Raw genomic sequence first — 20,559 nt, 5'->3', positions numbered from 1 at the left:
TGCACATCAGCTGTCTGCAACATGCTTTAAAGCCAGTTGGATCACAGATACTGCAGACACAGAAAGTTTTCATACCGCTGAGGGGGCTTGGTTCAAGCTCCTATGCCTGAATTTCTATGCTCATGCATAAGTAAACGAAACTGCAAAAGACACCTGATATGTAAGTTGACGAGGCTGTGAGGGTACCAGCTGGCCTTAATTGCCCTGACTAGCCACATCTGGGGCCTCTACCACACACCCTCTGCCCATTGGCCCAGGAACCCCATTTAAGCTTAGGCTCGTGCTCTTGTTTTTGGTGGTTGTTTTGTGTGTTGTATGATTTTGCTTGCTAATGTTTTGGATAGTTGGTTGTAGTTTAGGTTACAGCCGTGGAACAGTTGGGTGATTGTTTTGTTGTTGCTGTATCTGTTGTGTTTTCTGTTGTTGAGGCCCTCTGGGCTATCCCTCTTGATGCTGAGGGCATAGTCCTGCTGGCTCTTACCCTGAAGTTCTGGGTTTGCCTTTTCTGGTGGAATAACTTGTTCTTCCTGCTGTTTGGCATAAGTATGTTAAGGTTCAACCTACTGATCTGTTGTGGGTAATAAAAAATGATTGTGATGAAAGGCTGAAGAACCAGTTTTCTGCTTGCTACAAAGTACCATTGTATTTAGAAACAGAACTTAAGCTGCAATACAGCTGTCAGTAAGGAAATGTATGCTCAGTGCTTGGTCAACTGTCAGCATGTTCTGAACTGTACATGCAGAGGAAGCTAATTCTGTTATACAGCTTGCCTACTTATCACTACTGTTAAAATGTTGTAAGTTTTTTTGACTTGTGATGTTACTCAGGGCACTGCAAGGCTTTTTACAGTTACTTGCTTGACACATTTCACTTGAACTGTACATATGAGCTTGGTTAGTTATTTGAATGAGCCTCGTGGTGAGGGTTAGAGTAATAAAGCAGGTGCTAATTGGCTGTTTTGTTTACTTACAGGCTGTATTTTTCTTGGCAGGAAGCATAAACAGCAGGTTGCTTTATTAAAACGCTTGTGGCAGATAACCAGTTTTGTCCATTTAAAAGCAAACTACAGTGTTCTCGGCTGAAAAATGACTTGCACAAATACAGTAAGTGGAGGTTGCTAAGTACATCATAGCCTGGAGACTCTTTGATGTTCTAGACAAAATCTGTTAAGCTGCCTGGCTTAAGTGATAAATCCAGCTGTTTGCCTGCAAGAACCAGAAGGATCTCTCTGCAGAATAACTCTCTGATTTGACTAGTGATAAACTCAAGATCCCTATCTTGTAAGGGAGGCAGGCATACTACCCCAAACAGTAGCAATTATATAGGGAGTTCTACATATTGTCAAATGACTTGCTTAAAACAAGCTGCTAGACATCCACCCATGATGACATAAAGCTTGTTTTTTGCCAAGTGCTCATTGTGTGGGAAAGAGGGAGTTAGGACTAGTTTTACCTTACAGACTAAAATTTCCTGGAGTCTGCTGTAATCACTAAACAGGATGCACCTTGGGACAACCTTCTCTTAAAGGTCATATAGTCTATTACAGTAGCCCTGAAAAGGGAAGAAATGACTTTGGTGGTTTTTGTACAGTGTCACTTCTATGTCCTAAACACTTACTTCTCCCAGAACTTTATTACCTAACACTGCTTCACAACTGCAAGCTTCTTGGAGTTTTTCTTCATGCCATTCCTTGCCTCTGCTGTGGTCACGCACAGTTGTCAAGGGGTGTAACACTTGAAGTTAATTCATGAACAAAATCCATAATGGTACCTTGCTTGGTCTGATAATTCAGATATTTGCTGATTTGGCATAGCTTTCCAGCTGGTTGAAGGCAGAAATTGCTGTAGAGAATACACAAGTGTAACTGCTGGACTTTCCATTCCTGGAAAAACCTTGCTCACCTATTTAATCTTTCTCCAGCATGCTCATTAAAAAGGCGGAAGTGGAAGCAAATTCAAAAACCACCTGAAACTTGATGTAGAGCTTCTTTAAAACAAGCGATCCATGTTACCACTGCAGCTGACAGCAAAGCTCTGTTGCCTAGCTTCCTTCTGAGCAAGGCCATCTCTCCTCTTTCCTTTTGGGGGCTGAAGTTAACTGACAATGCTGACACTGCATCTGTTGTCTTAACAGGGAGTGCATGGAAAAACTTCTGCTGGAGCAATGCAAGTTGCCCTCTCCTCAAGTTAAAGGGAGGGCACCTCTTTAAGGAAGACAAAACATAAGATGCAGCAAGAAAATGTGGGCAGTGTGTTTTAACCTATCCTCTCCACCTGCTGACTGGAGACCTCTACCAATTTCTAGTCTCTTTTCAAAGACTCCATGCAGTGGAGGATTTTCACAGGTCTGGCTTTAACATTGAGATGAGAAACCTGTTGCTGATTTCCCAAGTGCTTAACTTGAAATCAATCTTGTGCTAAGTTAAAGGCAGGAACCATTGGTACAGGGAAAGGTAATTGCCTACAAAAAGGGGTTCATAGGGGACTTAGTGGAGATATCTTGTTAAAAAACACCTTCAACTGTTCCATGACTTAATTGAAAGGACACTGCACTGAGCAAGGCAGATGCAAAAATGGGAAGGAACAGATTAAGCTCTGCATGTCAATGTATGGATATGCACACTTCTTCCTTCTGATGCAACTTTCTAGCAGCAAAAGATTTAAGTGTTTCAAAACAGCTAGCTGCGCCAGCAAGTCTTACTGTGCTCTAGCTGAAAATACTTTCTCTAATGCCATATGGGGCTTCCAGGCCCTGTAGCAGCACGGAGGCCTGCCCAAGTAAGCTTTGCCCAGTAAGCCCTGGACAATGTGTCTGGAGCTAGATGAATGATGTGGCTGGGTAGTGCCCTGCTGCACTCCTGCTGTGTTCAACAGGTGCTTATAGGAGCTGAGAGCAGCCCCCACTGGGCATGTCTGAGGTGTGCAGCGCAGCAGGTGCTGTCGTGTGCTAGACTGTATAACCTGGCTGCCTCATGGCAAAATGGTACTACCTGAATAGTACTGTGATATTTTTGTCTAGCCACAAAGTAAGTGCACAGAAGCACCCCAATGGGACTTACTGCCCACTGGCAACTCCACAGCACAGTCAGTGCTTGGTCAAAGCAAGCTACTGGGCTCCAGACTTCCGCAGGGGGCTGAGATACCTTCTAGAGGTCACTGTGGACGAGTCAGAGATAGCAAATCATGCCCTGGCTTGCTGACAAAATTTCTTGGGCAGACAAGTTGTTGTTCCGAATACGGGCTAAGGAAATAGCAAAGGCAGAAATGAGGGGAAGTGCAGTGCCTGCACTTCTGTCTTTCCTGCTCTGGAAACAAGTCAACAGTTGAACTGTATCCCTCTCTTTTAAAAATTGAGTTTTTTTGCTTTAGATAACAGAAGTTCCTTAAGCGCAGTAAGTGCTTGGTCGAGATCATGGCAAGATACACTTCCCCTCCCCTCGTTTCAAAGCGATTGCTTTGTTTTTATGGCAGAACTTATGAATCAAACGGCACTTTCTTATTTCAAGTGTGACCTGCACAGGCTCTGTGATACTTCTTACGGTCAGAGATAGATGCATGTTCTTTTTAGCTGCCTGTTTTCTCTGGGGAGAGACTGGACCTAGGAATACTCTGGAGCCAGCCGGATGGCTGTTTCTCCCTGTTGGATGCATTTCCAGAATGTTTCTTCTGGTGAGGTGACACCACCTGCTGACTAGGGGAAAAAGCTACCTATTTCTCTCCCTGGTCACTTACTACCTGGCAAGAGTCCCTGCTTGTGGTGCAATTTTCTTCAGGAAGGGAAATCCAAAAAAGATATCATTGACTGATTTTTTTTCCCCTGTATGAATTGCCACACCTTGTGGCAAGATGGAATAGAGCCATATAGGTTTAAACAGGCTTGCTTTGGTGGATCTGCTGTCCCATACTGCCTTTCATGAACTCCGAACTGGATTTGGCAACTGGAAATTGAAAACCCAAGTGTTCATCTCGTCTGTTCCTGCGCTAGTATTCTGTAGAACGTCAAAAGACCACGAGCTGATGTGAGATTCATCTGTTTCTGAACTCTCCTGCAGAGATGTAAAATAATGCCAGCCTACAGAGAAAGCGTTAAGGTGTAAAAAGCTGTGAAGGTTTCTATTATAGCTGTAAGAATAAGGAACAAGTACCAGCTTGCCTGCCTTTTCCTGCTGCACCAGCCGGTATGTCAGTTCTGTGATAGTCCTTTAGAATTGGAGGTTTTGTAAAACAGACAGTTGAAAATAGTTCCTTTACAGCCTTTATCCTTAAGTGCCCAAGAAAATGATCAGATTATCAGCAAATGAGGTAATAGACACTTGTGCAACATAAATCATGGACAATGGAGAGGATCCCTGAAATGATGATTACTTTCAGAGAATTTCTGAGAGCAGAAATCCCCAAGCTGTAATGGAAGTGGCTGTAGAGAAAGATGTAGCCTTTAGAAGGCTGGACTTGCAATTTGGCCAGTAAGTGAGAAATAGAAAAGAACTTTCTGCTGTTCAAATCCACCTGCATCATCAGCTAACTCCTGGGAAAGCTGCTCTGTATTGGCGTGGCAACAAAATGCAGCCTGTATCAGCTTTGTTTCCATAATCTTTGATTTATGGAGGCCGGACCAGTACCTCACTGTGTGCTTGCCAGTCCATTGTCCTTCCTACCTTCAGTTTCAAATCTTACAGCCAAAGTCTCTGTATAAGGACACTTTTTATTTTCTTTTATTAAGAAACATCAGGATAATCAGAAAGCTTTGTCTTCAAACCACTTCTTACAGTTTTTGGTATTTGTACATTGCTGAACACCGTGAGTCTGTGATTGGAATTCATCAACATGAAGGTGTTACCAAACACACAACATAATACTCAAAAACTTAGTTCTAGTGGGTTTAAATTTAATGGAAAAGAATGCTATGTTTAAGTGACTAGCTGACCAACCTAACCTGATATAACACAGCTAGAAAAATGAGAGTGGAGGAAGTTTTACTGTTTCCACTACTCCAAAGTTATGCCACTTTTTCTTAATGCTGTACAGCTGCTGAAGGGCTGTAACTACTTTCAGACATGCTTTACCTTGCAAACAATTGTCGCAGCCTGTGTATTTGGCAGAATCTGCTTCTGATAATTTCTAAACGTAGTTTATCCAGACCTCAGCCTGTGGTAAGGTAACTATCAGCAACTGCCTGAAGAAATGTGTTAAAATAAGCATCTACTTATTCTGATGCTTAATGAAAAAGCAGTTAGCATGTTGCAATTTTATGCTTACTTAAGCATTTAAAGGCTTTGCAAAAATGAATGACAATAAACAGCAGAAATGTAATACCACAGTAGTCATTGAGGATTTACTTTCAGTTATCTCCTCCACAGATTGTCAGCAATGTGGCCACCTAGTCTCTAGAAGTGTCAGACTGCCCAGGGGAAAAAAACTAGCTGAACCACAAGAGTAACACTTTGTGGGCAACTTCTGTTAGGGAGAAAACAGCTGTTCTTGTAGAAAACAGCCTCTGCTGTCATTAGCCTGTGTCCACTCCCTCCTTGGATTTTAACCTAATTTCTGGTGAGTGCAGCTAGATATTTGATGCTCCGTTAAAAATTAACTGCCAATTTTTAGTGATTTACTGAAGAATTGTAGCTGTTAGAAAGCTTGCTAATGTTAACTGCTTGTCAGAAATTCAAGGTTTGTGGCTCCTGTAATGATTTGACTGTGGTTTAAGCAGATTGCATTAAAACCAAGTGATGATTTAAGTGTAGCTGGTGCTTTTCAGTTTAAACTAAGGCCTCAGTAACTATCTTCATTAAGATATGCAACTGTGGTGGTTTTCCTAGTGAATCCAGGCCCAGGGATATTTTAGATTGAAGAGAGTCTCATTTAAACGACAGGAAGCCAGTCAAATGAAAGTAATTATGTGTAGAAGAGTTTGCCCTAGGTCACTTGAATCTGCTTAATTATTTTAGCAGAGCCAATTTCCTTAGGAGAGACTGAGGTGGTGATAGAGAACTCCAAAGAAGGGAGGTGACACAAGTGATAAACTCACATATACGTATGTGTGTATATTTATATATGTTTATGTACAAAGATAAATTTTCAAACAATCTGTGGTTTGAAAGTACAGCAGATTTGTTAAGGACAATAACCAAGTTCTTGCAGGAGAAAGGCGAACTGGAGGATGACAAAGAGCAGTTGATAGCTCCCTGAAGTTGGCCTGTTCCTGAAAGGTCTGCAAATATTGCATCATCGTTCTGAGCACGCCGTATGTTCTTCATGGACTGAATTGGACAGACTGAATCTATCACTGATTGTATCAGTATGCCCAAACTAGAAACCCATATTGTCCTGCACAGTCAAGCTCTATCGTGAATTCCAGGGCATGACGTTTAGCACACGTAAGCAGCCCACAACAAAGTTGCCCTACGACAGCTGACAGAACAGTTGTTTTGGAATGGCTCTCCATGAAAGCATGCCTGTCTTGTCATGTCTTTAACAGTTCAGGTTAACCCCACTTAAAAGAATGCAGGTTTTGTGTTAGCTGTAACCTTGGGAGCCAGCAATGACACTTGAGCCCTTCTGTAGGGGTGAATTTTATTTAGGAAAGGTTTTACAATTTACAGGCTTATTTCTGACACGGTATTTCAAGCAGTATTAACCCTGGCCATGGGGAGGCACAGCTCAAATGCAGTCATATTGTCAGAGGTTTGCTCAGTAGCTGGTCTCTATGCCATGTCTATGTAAATGCTGTTGTGTCTGAACCGTACCACAATCCATGCTCTCTCTGAGAACGGGGAAAACGAGACTTGCTGCGGGAGAATAAACCTCTTGAATTCTGCAGGGATGGAGTGATGCTGAATTCAGGCCTACTCAGCTAGGGCAAGCCATGCTCTAGAGGAATAGTTTCAATTTGCAGTCTCGTTAAAGCCTTCCCTATACAAATTGATGCAGTTAAGTTCATCTTGGTAAGTAATGCTAGAAAACTTAAGGATTTTATATTTAGGATTTTGACTTACACAAAAACTAAAGCATTGAAGTGATGGCACAACAACGTTACTGGCCTTATCAACATCAATTCTAACTTCAAAACCCTTGGAAGATTGTCTGTTGAAACAATCATCCCTTTTAAAAAAAAAAAAAAAAAAAAAAACCTCAAATTAGTCTTTACCAAGCTGTGCACTCCATTTCAGTTGAGGAATGCTCCTTAAGCAGAGAAGTGTTGTGAATTTACCCTCGTCTGTTCCCTGCCTCTTCTCAGCAGCATTGCAGAGGATGTTTCACAAGGAAAAGAAGGAACATGAGTATTGTGACTAACACGTTCTCTGTTCCCCAACTCCAAAGTTTCATCTGATATACCATAGCCTCTGACTTTCATATCTCTTCTGAAGGCTAGGTCTAAAGAATACAAAGAGTTTTCATAGCTGTGTGTTGATGTTGCTTTTACAGCAGTTGCAGTTCAAGTTTTGCATTTTTTCATCTTAGTATGAGTCATTATAAAATGAAGAGTTCATCTGCATTTGAAGGTTCAATGGGATTTAAAATGCTGTGAAGAATTATTAACAAATTCATTATTTCTGCATCATGAGGAGAGATTTCTCCTTCCATGAACACAGGGGAAATATTTTTCTGAAAGAAGCAATTTGACATGAAAAGTGAATGTTCAGATTAATTTCAATGGAGCAAGTAGAAGCCATAGTTTTGGTAATAATGCATCCCTTGCTCAGGAGAGGGAAGACCTACCGGTGCCTCATTCCACGCATTTCTTTGGCAAGGACTTTGCTGTCCATCTTACCACTTAGATAGAAGGACGTGACAAGGTTCCTTGTAGGCACTTAAAACGTTCATTTGTTTTACTCATTTAAGAGACTTAGAAGAGAACAGAAGTTGTAATAGATATTGTGACACCTAGAGTAAAAGTATTGCATTTCTTTTTTTTTTTGAGAAAGTAATAATGTGAGCTTGGATTTATTATTTTTTTTTTTTTACCATTTCCTTGACTCTCTTCTAGTGATAAGGGAAAAAGTCCTCTGGTTCTATAGTCTTACTATCTTCTGAAGATGTTTAAAGTAAAATTTTTTGTTTCCAAAGACAAGTCTTTGCATCTCATTGCAAAACTCCCTTCTCAGGCACTGTTTCATTTAACTGTACATCTGCATGTTTTGTTGCAGTATGTTCATCCATCCTTAGACTGTCATCTATCCTGCCTTCCAATGTGAACAACAAGAATGTATAAAATGAATGAAATAGACACTAAACATTTTGATTTGATGCTTAAATGCAGTCATAACTTTCCAGCCCCCTTATCTTTGAAAACCAGGAGAAATGCAGTATCTGTAGTCAGTGCTTTTCTCACACACAAAGAAAACTAATAAAATGGACATGGAAGACAGGGTACAAGCATGTAGTGCCGGCGTCTCCAATTTCCCTGACCTCAAACTTTTGCCTGGCTTTAAGAAAGGCTTTTTTTTACTTTTGCAGAAACTGAGGCAAAACAGAATTACCAAAACAACCTCAATGCGCACAAAGTTGACTATTCTCCAAACCACGCTATCCACGCTTGGGCCTTGCTGATTGAACAATGGTGACATGTGTGTTGTTATAATGCACTTTTGTAGGAAAACCTTTGTATTACTAAGTGCACGGGCAGGCTTGGTACCAAAATATTTCCTTGGGGCGTGGAGAGTGTTTGGCTTTTTTCAAGCTTTGAGCTTTTTCAAGTCCTCATCCTGTTCCAAATAGGGGAAGGTGCCATTCACTTCTTCCTCTTTTTTAAGGTTTGTCTCAGACTAACATTCTCTGTTTTAGACTGAAGGAAAACTCTTCTGGTTTGGTCCTGACAATGGGAAAAGATCAGTATAGAAGCTTGGCACTGTGAGAACTGAAACAAAGCTGGTTGGGTCTTGTTTAGCTTAAATGAGGACTCTGCATATGGTTGGCATACAAGATTTCAAAGAACAAAAACTAATCAATGGGTGATAATGGAGAATTGTTTCACATCAGCCATAACTGATTTTCCCATATGTCACTGAACTGCTGGAGGGTGAATGGTTATCTTCAAGCAGAATTGGGTGTGGGTAGTAAAAAGGAAAAGCAATTTGATGCATTAGTGGTTATTGAACACAGTTTGGGGCCACACAGATCTAAGGATGAATACCAAGCTGTTAAGAAAAAAAGCTTTTACAGTCAAGTACAAACACTTCTGATACAGAGAGGGAGGCAGAATGAATCATCCTACTACACTAAATCACACAGATGACTATCAGTGGAAAGATTTGCCAACAAAAAAGGTGTGAGCTTATACAGATAGCACACAGGATTAACTACGGAAATAAACGAAACCTCTTCGGAAAAGGGAAGAGTCAGTTTCTAAAAGTAACACCTAATTTAGATGTTACCAGATTTTGGGCAGGCTACATCGGTCATCATGGGTTGGGTATTTTAAAGTAATGCTGAGCAGTGGTGCCCAGAGAGCCTCAGTAGGAAGCACAGCAGCTTTTTACTCTCTGAGCACCTAATCCCACGTGCGTCCACTTGGATCCTGCCAAAGGAGAAGGGCTGGCAGAAGGGTGAAAGGAGCAGAAAGATGCATCTGCAGGCTGTGGGGATGCTGGTGGGACAGGCATAGAGAATGGCTTTATATCAGCTGTTAACTCTTTCTGAAAAGTCCATCCTTTAGGCTGTTTTCCTGGATGGTGAAGTGCTGCTGTTACTGCTGTGTATAGCTACAGATTTCAAGACAAAGGTTAGCATTAATTTGTGGTCAGATCAGAAGGTGAAGCTTACTTGAAAGTTAAGGCTGTAAGTTTCCATGTCTGTGTTTAGTGTGCCATGTGTATGGCTTGGCAGAGGGTCATGCTCTAATACTACTGCATAAGCACCGCTTCTGCTCATTCTCCATGGCTTGCTTAACAAAAGCTAATAGCCTCCTTTTAGGGACATGCTGATATGTGCTCACAAGGAAGCTGATGCATGTAAGTTATTACCTGGGGTCAAAAATACTATCCAGAGTAATTACCTTAACAAAACGTATTGGTAAGAAATATGTACTTAGAAATAATAATTGCGATGGCAGTATTTCATTATTTTAAATATTCTCTCTTTTCCCCCAGAATTCTTCCTGGTATAGGCCAACCAAGGCACTGCAATGATTTTGTTTAATAGTAGTGTAAGGGTAATTGAAATACAATGTTTCCCCCTCTATTATGCAGTATAGCAACATACAGAAATTGAGCTTGTAACATAGGTATTCCCAGAATAATTTTTATATAGCATTAGCAAGATTTGACATTGATGTTAATTCTTCGTTAGAAGAGACATGACAAGTAGGGTAATTTAATATGCATTTAGCACTAAAAGATGTTTAGCACATGCAGTGAGACTTTTGTTACTCGCTGCTGTTTGACAGCTTTGGAAATTGAAATGCTCTGCTTCGTCATGGAGCAGGTGCAGCCACAATGCCGAACGTAGCACAGCTTTTCCCACCTAGGTCTAAACTGTGTTCCTTAGTCCTGATACAGAGATCACGTCTTCTAGTAAAGGCACAATCATTTAATCTTCATGCCTATTTTATTTTGGGAGTGTCTCTGCAGAAATTTCTTTGCAGAACATGCAAAGGGTTTGTTGGAGGGTGGGGGAAGTTTTAACTGTCTAATAAGTGACAGTCTTAGCATAATTCATCCAAAAAAAAACCCTTAAGGACCATCACAAAGGTGAACTGGCAATAAAACTCATATCAAAAGCAGGAAAATCCCACTAAGAAAGGGAGAATTGACCCAGTTGAGGGGAAAAGGACATAAGAGCACCTAGAAGAAATTACTTGGGGCATGCACAAAGGGCCAGTTGTTCTTGATTGTTATTTCATACGAGACAGAGCCATTAATAGAACAAGCGGGAAAGTCTTTCAATCATGGTGCTTGCTTCTGAGACTTCCTTAGGATTTCAAGAAAGCAAAGTCTTCTGTATAGTTGGGATGTGGGAAGAAGTTAAGGCAGATGGACACTAGAGGGGGTACCGAGTCTCTCTGCCCGGAGCTGCACTTGGAGAGAACCAGCGGTCACGCTGTCCTTCCTGCCGTGAACTGCCTGTTTCTGTTCCTGCCCAGCCCCTGCCTTGTGCAGCTCGTGTGTTTGCACAACCAATCTGCCCCGAAAGCTGATCCAACTGAGTACGCACATCAGTCAAGTACCTCTCAGTTACAGGCACCATGCTTTCAAAGCTTGGAGGAGCTGATCCTGATTTGGCTAACAAGTTATGTCATGGCCTGACAAACGATGCTTTCCAGCACCCTGGGAGGGCAGAAGATGTGTATAAAGGTTAGTGCACTAGAATAAAGATCTTGGATGCAGTATTGATGCACATAAAGAAAACAGATTTTTACCTAGCAAATCTCAGATGAACCTGTGCCAAGAAGTAGCTGGAGGGGTTGGTACCAGAGTTACTTTTCATGTGCTCACAATTAATCTTAGGTCTGCAGGAAATGAGGGATTTCCTTCCTCCTTTTCTCACCCATCTCTCTATCCCATACATTGGGAAAGGACTGCAGTTCCTCTCACTGGAGCTTTGCTGTAAGGCAGTGTCAGTAAACAATCAGGAGAAAAACTGGCCAAATATACCCCCACAAAAAGAGAGAGATCCATCTGTAACCTCTTATTTCATTCTCTCTTTCTGCTGGTGTTCAAAGAATTGAAATAGAGAACCAGAGTAAAAAAAAAGTCAGTCTTTCAGGAATGTTGATGTGGTTGCTCGATTTAACAGCCCAGCGAACATGCGTTCTTGCGGTCCTGTGCTCCTGTCTGTTCCACCCCTCTGCATGGGTTTGGTCTCAGGGAACTGAAAGAAGCAATAAAAGTCAGTCCTGGCAAGCACATTTCTGGCAGTTTTCCCACCACCACTGCCCTGCTGGAGCACTGTAAATCAGTTGGCAGAGAATCTGCCTCATTTCTAGTTTTGGCACACAGCCATTTGATTCAAACAGCTCTTTGCTGCTCCTGCAGATGGGCAGCAGAAGGAAGCAGAAATGAAACCACAGGCAATAACCAAAGGGCAGGAACTTGTCCTTGGTCTGCAGGCAAGAGATCCTTTGGCCCCACCAAAACTTTTGCCTGCATGCCGAATGAAGAGATCAGCTTCTTTTTCTTGCCCGTTCTGCTCTGCCATGCATTGCTTTGCATTCTGCAGCTAATGAAACACTTTTTGCAGGAGAAGTACTTGACATCATTCATGCTTAGGCTACCAGTGTTTCCAAGGGACAGCAAGGATGAGATAGAAAGCTTTCAAAAATACCAAGCTGGAAAAGAGACGTCTGAAGGATACCGAATCACATTTACCGTAAAAGCAACTAGCCCAACTCAAAAGTATCACTGTACACTGAGAAGAAGGTGCAAGGTCTCCTAGTGCTAAACCTGTAGTATGTCACATGCCTTGAGCCAGCCAGAAGTCATCCCGATGCCCCTCCCCCAGCCACCTGCTTCTCCTCTTGCCCCAGGTCCAGCGTTTTTGCAGCTATGTGGTGACCCAGCTGGGGAAAAAGAGCCTGCAGAGAGCTGCATCAGCAAAGGGGAAAGAACTGGGTGCATTTTTAGATTAGTCAGTTCCCTGATCCTGTTCTCTGCAAGGCTACACAAGTTCTCTGCAAGGCTACAAGCAGCGAGTGCTGTCTTACTGCGTTTTCTACGCAGCAGCCGAGGGTTTCATTATTCTCATACTGTCACAGTGATTACTGCCACACGGTGGAGACAGAGAGCTCAGTAAGGCTGTGGTCCTGGACCCTCCACTTCATTAACTGCTTGCTGGCCTTAAAACATGGCCACGGGGTTCCTCAGGGATGCACACAGCTGATCAGCTGCACCACTTACAGAATTAGTCGGCAGTGATCAGGGAAAGGGACAGTTCATAAAATACAGGAGACAGGTATGCGTGCTCCCCAGGCATACGTACCGGCCCCTGCTGCAGGGTGTCTTGGGGTCACTTGTGAATTACACAACATTGTATTTCTGCTCTTGCCAGAGAAGATCTTACATCCAGCTGGATATAAGGAAATCAGTGGTACAGATTGTCCAGAGAAGTTTTGCACTCTCCCTCCTTGGAAGTTTTCAAGACCCAACTAGATGAAGCCCTGAGCAACTTGCTTTGATCTCATAGATGACCCTGCTTTGAGCAGGAGGTGGAACTAGATACCCACCAAGGTCACTTCTAACCTGAATTATCCTATGATCCTAATGCAGTTTTGGCTTCTTATGGTACCTGAGACATTCAATGCTGTTTTTGGCACGTTCTGGAGGAAAAACTCCTTTGGGCAACAGGCAGTGCCTGAATGAGCATGTGCTGGCTTCAGAGATCCCCCAGACTGCTCTGTGCTACTGGTGTCCCTGACCGCCAGGCATTACCTTGGCCCTGAAATGTTGCCAGGGCCTGTCAGTGTGCTGCAGCTCTGGGGGGTTGTGAGGGACAGGTGTCAGTTACCCACGGAGAGAGAGACTGCGGTTCTGTCTTTGGTCAACAAAGATACATTTTGCCCTTTCCCAACAGGATTTCTCTTATGCCCCACAGATTTAGGGAAAACAAGGCATGGGAAAGGGATGTGATGTTGACGCCCAGCACAAGCAGCGTGAATGGAGAGGTCACAGAGTTACGCAGATCACAGCTTTCCACCAGCTGTCAGCTGGGGACACGTAAGTGTCTCTGTTCACACGACTCCTGTTTCAGGCTGTGGCTGGCCAACAAGGACAGAGCACTTTTTTTCTGAAAGAATTCACAAAATCACAGACCAGTTGAAGTTGGAAGGGACCTCTGGAGATCATCTCCTCCAGCCCCCTGCTCAAGCAGGGTAACCTAAAGCACGTTGCCCAGGACTCTATCCAGATGGCAAATTGCCCCTGAGCAAACCCAGGGCTGTTCAGCTGCTCAGAGGAGACACAGAGAATGACACATACAGACATGTACATAGGTGACAAGTCTACAGAAGCCTCTTTTTGGAGAAAGTCAGGCAACAAGAGAAAAGAAAAGGCCAAATCAGCCCCCTTGACACCAGGTCACCTCTGGCTGGTAGGAACCAGATCAAGGAGGGGCTGGGAGCCATCACTCAGGCCAAGTCAGTGACCAGACCCCTAAAAGGAAATGAAACAGATTGGACTAACGGAGAGAAATGGGGAAATTCGGCTTTGGGGCATTTTGGGGTCCTTTGCCTGCTGCCGCACCTGGTCCCCTGCCCTGAGTGGGTGTGGCCCAGCAGCACAGCCCTTATTGGCTGGCAGTGCTTTGTGATGCACACAGGCCGGTCCCAGGGCAAGCCTTAATTGGCCAGCGGCCGTCTGTGATGTAGGCGGGCGTGCCCGGGTCAGGCTCTCATTCGCCGCAGCGCTCTGCAGCGGTGAGGGTGGCGTGTAGGAGTGGGTCCCCGCGGTCCCGCTCTGTTCTCACGCAGGGCTGGCGCAGCAGCGCTATCCCTGGTCTGGTGCCATGAGGAGACTCCGGGTGCTCCGAGGTGAGGGGGCAGGGCCGGGGCTGGGGCCGTGGGAGAGCCTGAGCACAAACCCCCAGCACTTAGCACCGCCGGGTAGGGCTGGCCGTTTCCGACGCTGCGGGAACTCCTCTGAACCCTACAACTGCACCGGCACCTTGGGAGAAAGCCTCCTCCTCACTCCCATGCAGCTCCCTCCAGCCCCTCATTTCATGGACTTTCCACCTAAGGAGCTGTGGTGCCCGGACCCTGAGGGAGATAGGAAATGGAGCAAACTGTGCAGAGCTGTTGCTCTGCTTTGCACTTAACACCCAGCAATGCAGAGGACTTAGATGCTGCCTCATGAGGAGTCAGCCGTGACAGCCCTGGTGGCTCTGATAACATCCACTTTGTTTGGGTAGCAGAGGCCCCCTGGCTCCGAACCCACCAGGCTCTGGGTGCTTGCAGGATAACCGAGGGGGGACAGGACCTCTGTGCACTGGAGTTGCACACCTGTTGCTCAAAGAAGGGCCCATAACAGCAGTCTGTGCAGGGCCTTGTCCAGTCATGATGTGAATATCTCTGAGAATGGAGATCCCACAGCCTCCCTGGGTGCCTGTTCCAGTGTTTGATGACCTTCGCACAATCACACAATGGTTGAGGTTGGCAGGGACCTCTGGAGATCATCTAGTCCAAGCCCCCTGCTCAGGCACAGTCATCTAGAGCACAGTGCTCAGGCTTGCGTCCGCACAGCTTTTGAATATCTCCAGGGCAGGAGACTCCACAACCTCTGTGGGCAACCTGTTCCAGCGCTCTGTCACCCTCCCAGGAAAGCAGCTTTTCCTCACATTCGGATGGAACTTCCTGCATTTCAGTTGGTGCCCATTGCCTCTCATCCCCTTCTCCAGGCTGACCAAAGCTAGCTGTCTCAGCCTCCCCTCACATATCACGTGCTCCAGCCCCCAGCCATCTCGGTGATTCTGTTCTGGACTCACTCCATTATATCATATCTATCTTTTACTGAAAAGCTGGACTAGACCAGTATCCATGGGTGGTCTCACTAGTGCCAAACAGAGGGGAGAAAGCCCTCCTCTTACCCTGCCAGCTAGCTGCCTGCTGATACAGCCCCGGCTGTGGTGTTAGTGCTGAGGGGAAGGATTTCTCTCTCCAGGCTGGGGAGGCGTTTCCCCCAAGTTGATGCAGACAGCTGAGGCCAGCATAACTGACGCTTGTCCTCTGGTTCTCATCTTTCAGGTCTCTTCACTTGCGGAGGTTGCTGGTCCCGACCTCGCGTGGCCGAGGATGGGGGCAGGGCGGCAGAGTCCGTCCCTGCAGCCGTCCCCACCTCTGCTGACCTCGTGACTTCTCTGTGCAACCGCCTGCAAGACGAGGAGGTGAGGCGGGGGCGTCGCGCTGGGCTGCGCGTGGGTTCGCAGGCGCCCGGCAGGGCCCCTGGTTTCCCAAGGGGGCCGCTGCCCTCCCGCGAACGGCGCGTGCTGCAAACACTGCCGCTGGCGGGCCCCGTGTCCGCAGCTGAGGGGCTCCCTGGCGGTCAGGGACAGCAGGGCCGACCTGTTCCCTTCTGGGCTGTGTCCCCAGGGCGACAGGGCGGAGACTTACCGAGAGCTGGAGAGAGTCTTGCAGGCCGAGGATGGCCGCTTGCAGAGCGCTGTCCTGGGCAGAGCGATCGCAGCGGCTTCGAGGGACATGAGAGCGGCGCAGGTGAGCTGCTCCTCTCTGAAGGCAGCCAGCGGCGCCTGGCTGGAGCCGGGCTCTGTAAACCGCAGGAGGGCTCTGCCGACACGTCTCGAGCGCTAAGACCCGTCAGAGGTTGCCAGCCGCCCTGGGGCAGCTCCTTCCCCGCGGATCTGCCTCCGCGAGAGCTGCAGAGGGAGCGGGGAGCGGGAGCAGCTCCCTGAGCCAGCAGCGCCTGCGCCCAGGGCTGGTGGCGGAGCTGGGGCGTGCAGGGCCACGATTTGTGCACCAGCAAGTGTTTCCTGAAGGGAGAGGCCTTGTGGGCTCGTGGCTGCAGTGGATTTGGGGGGCGATACCGGGAGCTGCGCAGGGAGGTGGCCGAGGCAGGAACCGAGGGCTGGAGGCAGGCGGTGGCCGCCGGCGCGCTCAGCCTGTCCGGCTGCCTCGGCCTTTCTCCTGCTGAGGGGGGATTCGTTGCTCTCGCCAGGGTGTGACGGAGGGCGTGCGGACGGCCGCCAGCGACGTCCTGGTGGCTCTGGCCCGCTCCCACTTCGACAGCGTCATGTATGAGCTGCAGTGCCACCTGAGGGCCCTGGGAGAGATCTCCGAGGACTTTGTGTTTGTCACCTTGGGCAAGCTGGCCAGCAGCTACGGTAGGGCCCCTCGGCCTCCGGCTCGGGGCTACGGTCTGCAGTAACCGGGAGAAGGGATCCTCCCCGTCCCCCAAATGCTCCGTGCTGAACCGGAGCGCTACGGACGGGACGGGCGGGAGAGGCAACGTGGCGGGCTCTGCCCCCGCCGCCCTCGCAGGCCCCCGAAGGGCTGCCCCGCTCCCCGCTTCGGGGCAGGCCCCAGCACCCTGGTGCCCTGTCGAGTCCCTCCCCGTGCTGGGGCCTGCCCCGGCCCCTCGGGCAGCTTGGTGCCCCGCTGGCCCTCCAGCGCGTCCCCGGGGGCCCGGCAGCCCGCGGGCTCGCCCTGCCGCGCTGCCCCGGGGTTTCCCCCGTGCGCTGCCCCAGCTTCCTCTGACGACGGCCGCTCTCTGTGCCCCTGCCCCTGCCCTCTGTGCAGCCCTGCGGTGCGTCCCCTTCGTGGGAATGACGCTCTTCGCCGTGCTCACGATGCTGAGCCAGGTGGGGAGCAGCCGGACCCTGCGCGCTGTCTGTGGCGGTGAGTGTCGGCCCCGCGGGGAGGGGAAGGGCCGGAGCAGCCCTCGGCGCCCGGGGCTGTTGCTGGGCCACGGCAGGGCCGAGCCTGCGGCGAGGTCAGGCCTCTGCCGTCCCCACCAGCATCAACGGGGCGAAGCAGCGCCTGAAGCCCAGGAGGTTTCTGTGGGCGGGAGGTGGGGGCGCTCAGCGCAACGGTGCAGAGGCCCTCCTGGGCCCTTGCCGCTGCCCCTGCTGCTGCGCTTTCCTCCTGGTGCGACCTCCCGTCGTTGGAGCTCTGCCCAGGCTCACTCGCGCCTTCTCCCTGCAGGGCAGGCTGGTTTTGTGGGGTTCAGAGAGAGCGGGCGAGTATTGGGGAAGGTTTGGGCAGGGAGGCAGTGAGAAGTGCAGGGGGGACCAAGGCTGTGAGGAGGAGGAACGGGAGTGATGGGGAGGAGGCGAGCAAGAACGCAGCGTTTCAGTCCCGGCATGTCAAAGCGTTGCACGGCTTGTCCCTGGAGCCAGACCCGGTCTCCTCCAGTCTCCTCCGCGTGGCAGACTCTGACGTGAGCCTTCTGCCTTGTCTCGCTGCAGTCCTGGAGCAGTGGTCGAAGGCCGTAAACACCTACCTGCGCGACTGGGAGAAATGCCCCTTCCCGCGCATGGGGCAGGCCCAGTTCTGCAGCAGCGTTCACCCACTCTTCTGCCACGTGGTGGGGAGCTGGCTGGGCTGCGAGGAGGAGGAGGTGAGAACGGCTGCCGTGGCAGCCCCGCGGCGGCAGCAGCGACGTCGGGGTCCGTCTGTCTGTCAGCATGAGGGCCGTGTGGGAGGAGAGGCGCCCGGGGAGGGAGCAGGGTGTCTGATGCAGCACCCAAAGCCGGGCCCTGCCGATGCTGGTGGCAGGCGACAGGCAGCGTGCGGGACTGCATCTTCAGCCGCTGCCCGCGCCCAGGAGCACGGGGCCGGGGGCCGCCCTGCTGGGACCCAGCCGAATCCGGGGCCTTTGGGCAGGGCCGGGGGGGCCCGGGGCTGGGGACGTGCCCTCTGCTGTGGAGCAAGCCCTTGTCCTCCAGGGGAAGCAGGGAAACGCCTGTCTGTGGGGAGGGCAGACCGTGTCGGGGCGGAAGGACCTTCAGCCCTGATGAAGAGCGTCTCACTGCCCTCCGTGCAGGTCAAGCAGGCGGTCCTGGGGGCGATGGCTGCCATGATGGGCCTCCTCCTGCACGAGGAGGAGCACCGGGAGCAGGTGTGGGCGCAGCTCCCCTGGCTCCTGGGCCAGTATCAGCAGGTCCAGGACACTTTCCGGGTGACCAAGGTGAGGTGTCACAGTGGGGCTCGGTATGGCCATGGGGTCTGTGCACGTGCTGCAAGGTGTTGTGGGGCTGTGGGGTGCCTGGAGGAGCCGGGGCCCCTTGAGAAGAAATGGAGAGGGCAGGGGAGGCTTGAGGCCTCCTGGGCTTCTCGGGCAGCACCAGAGCAGCGCAGGTGGGGCCGAGAGGGAGCTGAGCATCCTCGGGGCCCGATCTCCTTGGGAAGGGAGGCCTCGAGCCCCATGCCTGGGGCGCCATGCAGGCCAGGGGCTCTGCTGTAACACCCATCCGGCTGCTGTGCAGCGGCGTCTGGTGGGGATGGGAGGTCTGAGGGGTGTGAACGTCGTCCGATGGGCTCTGCACAGAGGAGAAGCCTTCTAAGGCTGCTGCTGGGAGGGAAGGACACACGAGAAGCCCCGTGCAGGAGGGTTTGGGTTTTTCTCCTGGGGGCTGGAGTTGAGGAGTTCATCACAAAGAGGCTGGGTTTCCTTTCTTAAGACGTTGCTTTAGGTGACAGCCCCGCTCTTCCTCCCCCGTTCCCTTGCAGGGTCTGAGTTATTTTCTTGAGACTTTGGGGGAAGTGAAGATCCTCATCCCCAAGGACAAGCTTCAGGCCATTGGCACCGCTGTGCACAGCCAGGTAAGGGCAGCGTGACCTTGTACCGCTTGCACAGGGTGCAGCAGACCTGATTTGCGTGGCCAGGAAGGTCCTGCTGGATGGCCGGGCAGGGCATCCTGCCCGGAGGACCTACCTGAAGGCCGGGTCCGTGCAGATAGTTGGGAGTCGCCTCCCGTTCCGGTGTCTGGAGGCTGTTGTAGAGCTGGTTGTGGCTGCTGTGCGCAGGCTCAGGGGAGAGCCCAGCTCACCCAGCAGTTTCCCTCCCAGCCCCGTCGCAGCTCTCTGGAGCGCAGAGACCCCGGGCGCAGCTCAGCCCTGGGCCCCTTGGCAGCCCGGCCGCCCCAGACCTCTGGATGTGCCCAGCGCCTCGGTGGGGTGGGCTGGGCTTTGGCTGTGGGGCGCGTCCCGGGGCTAGGCCTGCCTTGGGAGTGAGGGAGGGGGAAAGCGAAAGGTTGGGGAAAGGGTTCATCTCCTCGAAGTTCGGCATCCCGAGTTGGCCACCAAAGCCCCGGCACTTCCCTCTGGGCTCCCTCTGGAGCTCCGGAGCGAAGCAAGGGTGATCCACTGCATGAGGCGAGGAGCTGCGGTCGCGGGGCGAAACGTCCCTCGGGGACGGCATCTCTCTCTCCAGGGAGTCTGCGGCCGGCCCGGGGCGACTCGCTCCGACTCAGGCAGCCGCTTTGCAGCTGTCCAAAGCTCCCGGGGAGCCGAGAGCGGAGGGAGCAGTTTCTTTTCCGTCCGCTCAGTCCTGATGCTCTTTTCTCTGAAACGCACCTTGTTCCCACAGCTCAGTGATGAAAGCAAGCAGCACAGCGGGGACCACCGGTCGGAGCTGACCTACTGCGTCCTGCTGCTGGGTGAGGGGAGGAGACTCCGCGTGACACCGCTGTGCCCTTGCCGCTCTCTCCCAAACCTCTGAAATGGGGGGAAGACACGGGCAGCTTATGCAGAGCACGAATTTTCCCTGGCAGCCCGAGTTTGCCCTGAGGACACGGTGGCTTTTCTGCGCTGGCAGCTGGGCAGCGGGAGCGAGGCCGCTCGCGTGGTGTCCTTGGAGCTGCTCAGAGCCCTGGTGCGCTCTGCAGGTCAGTGCTGCGAGGCGCAGTGAGGCCGGCCAGGGGTTTGGGCTGCCGGGCTGGGGGCAGACACGGCTGCAAGTGATGCACAAACACCCAAAACGAGCTGCAATGCTCTTGTCCCCAGCCGAGGTGCTACGCAGCTGCGGGGACAGGGATCTGACAGGGCAGCTGTAAACGGTGACACACCAGTGACGGCGCCCGACGCTGGGTGACGGGGCAGGGGCACGAGCTACGTGTCCCCATGGCGTTTCTGCAGGGCTCCGTGTTGTTATAGCAGTCTGTCGCGTCACACAGTTGTGTC

The 20,559-nt window shown here is 49.9% G+C and overlaps 1 protein-coding gene across 1 annotated transcript in view; it reads left to right on the top strand.

The window, feature by feature from the left end:
- Positions 1–20,559, top strand: part of LOC138067063 (maestro heat-like repeat-containing protein family member 2B) — a 79,716-nt gene that overhangs the window by 50,326 nt on the left and 8,831 nt on the right. Inside the window, exons 3-12 of the mRNA XM_068941021.1 lie at positions 13,524–13,645; positions 15,667–15,806; positions 16,012–16,134; positions 16,595–16,760; positions 17,176–17,274; positions 17,844–17,995; positions 18,422–18,565; positions 19,108–19,200; positions 19,967–20,036; positions 20,151–20,264. Coding sequence (XP_068797122.1) covers positions 13,558–13,645; positions 15,667–15,806; positions 16,012–16,134; positions 16,595–16,760; positions 17,176–17,274; positions 17,844–17,995; positions 18,422–18,565; positions 19,108–19,200; positions 19,967–20,036; positions 20,151–20,264 — 1,189 coding nt within the window. The 5' untranslated portion in view covers positions 13,524–13,557. The remainder of the gene's footprint in view (positions 1–13,523; positions 13,646–15,666; positions 15,807–16,011; positions 16,135–16,594; positions 16,761–17,175; positions 17,275–17,843; positions 17,996–18,421; positions 18,566–19,107; positions 19,201–19,966; positions 20,037–20,150; positions 20,265–20,559) is intronic.

Source organism: Struthio camelus, chromosome 4 (assembly GCF_040807025.1).
Source record: "Struthio camelus isolate bStrCam1 chromosome 4, bStrCam1.hap1, whole genome shotgun sequence".
NCBI lineage: Eukaryota > Metazoa > Chordata > Aves > Struthioniformes > Struthionidae > Struthio > Struthio camelus.
This window is presented reverse-complemented; position numbering and strand designations above follow the sequence as displayed.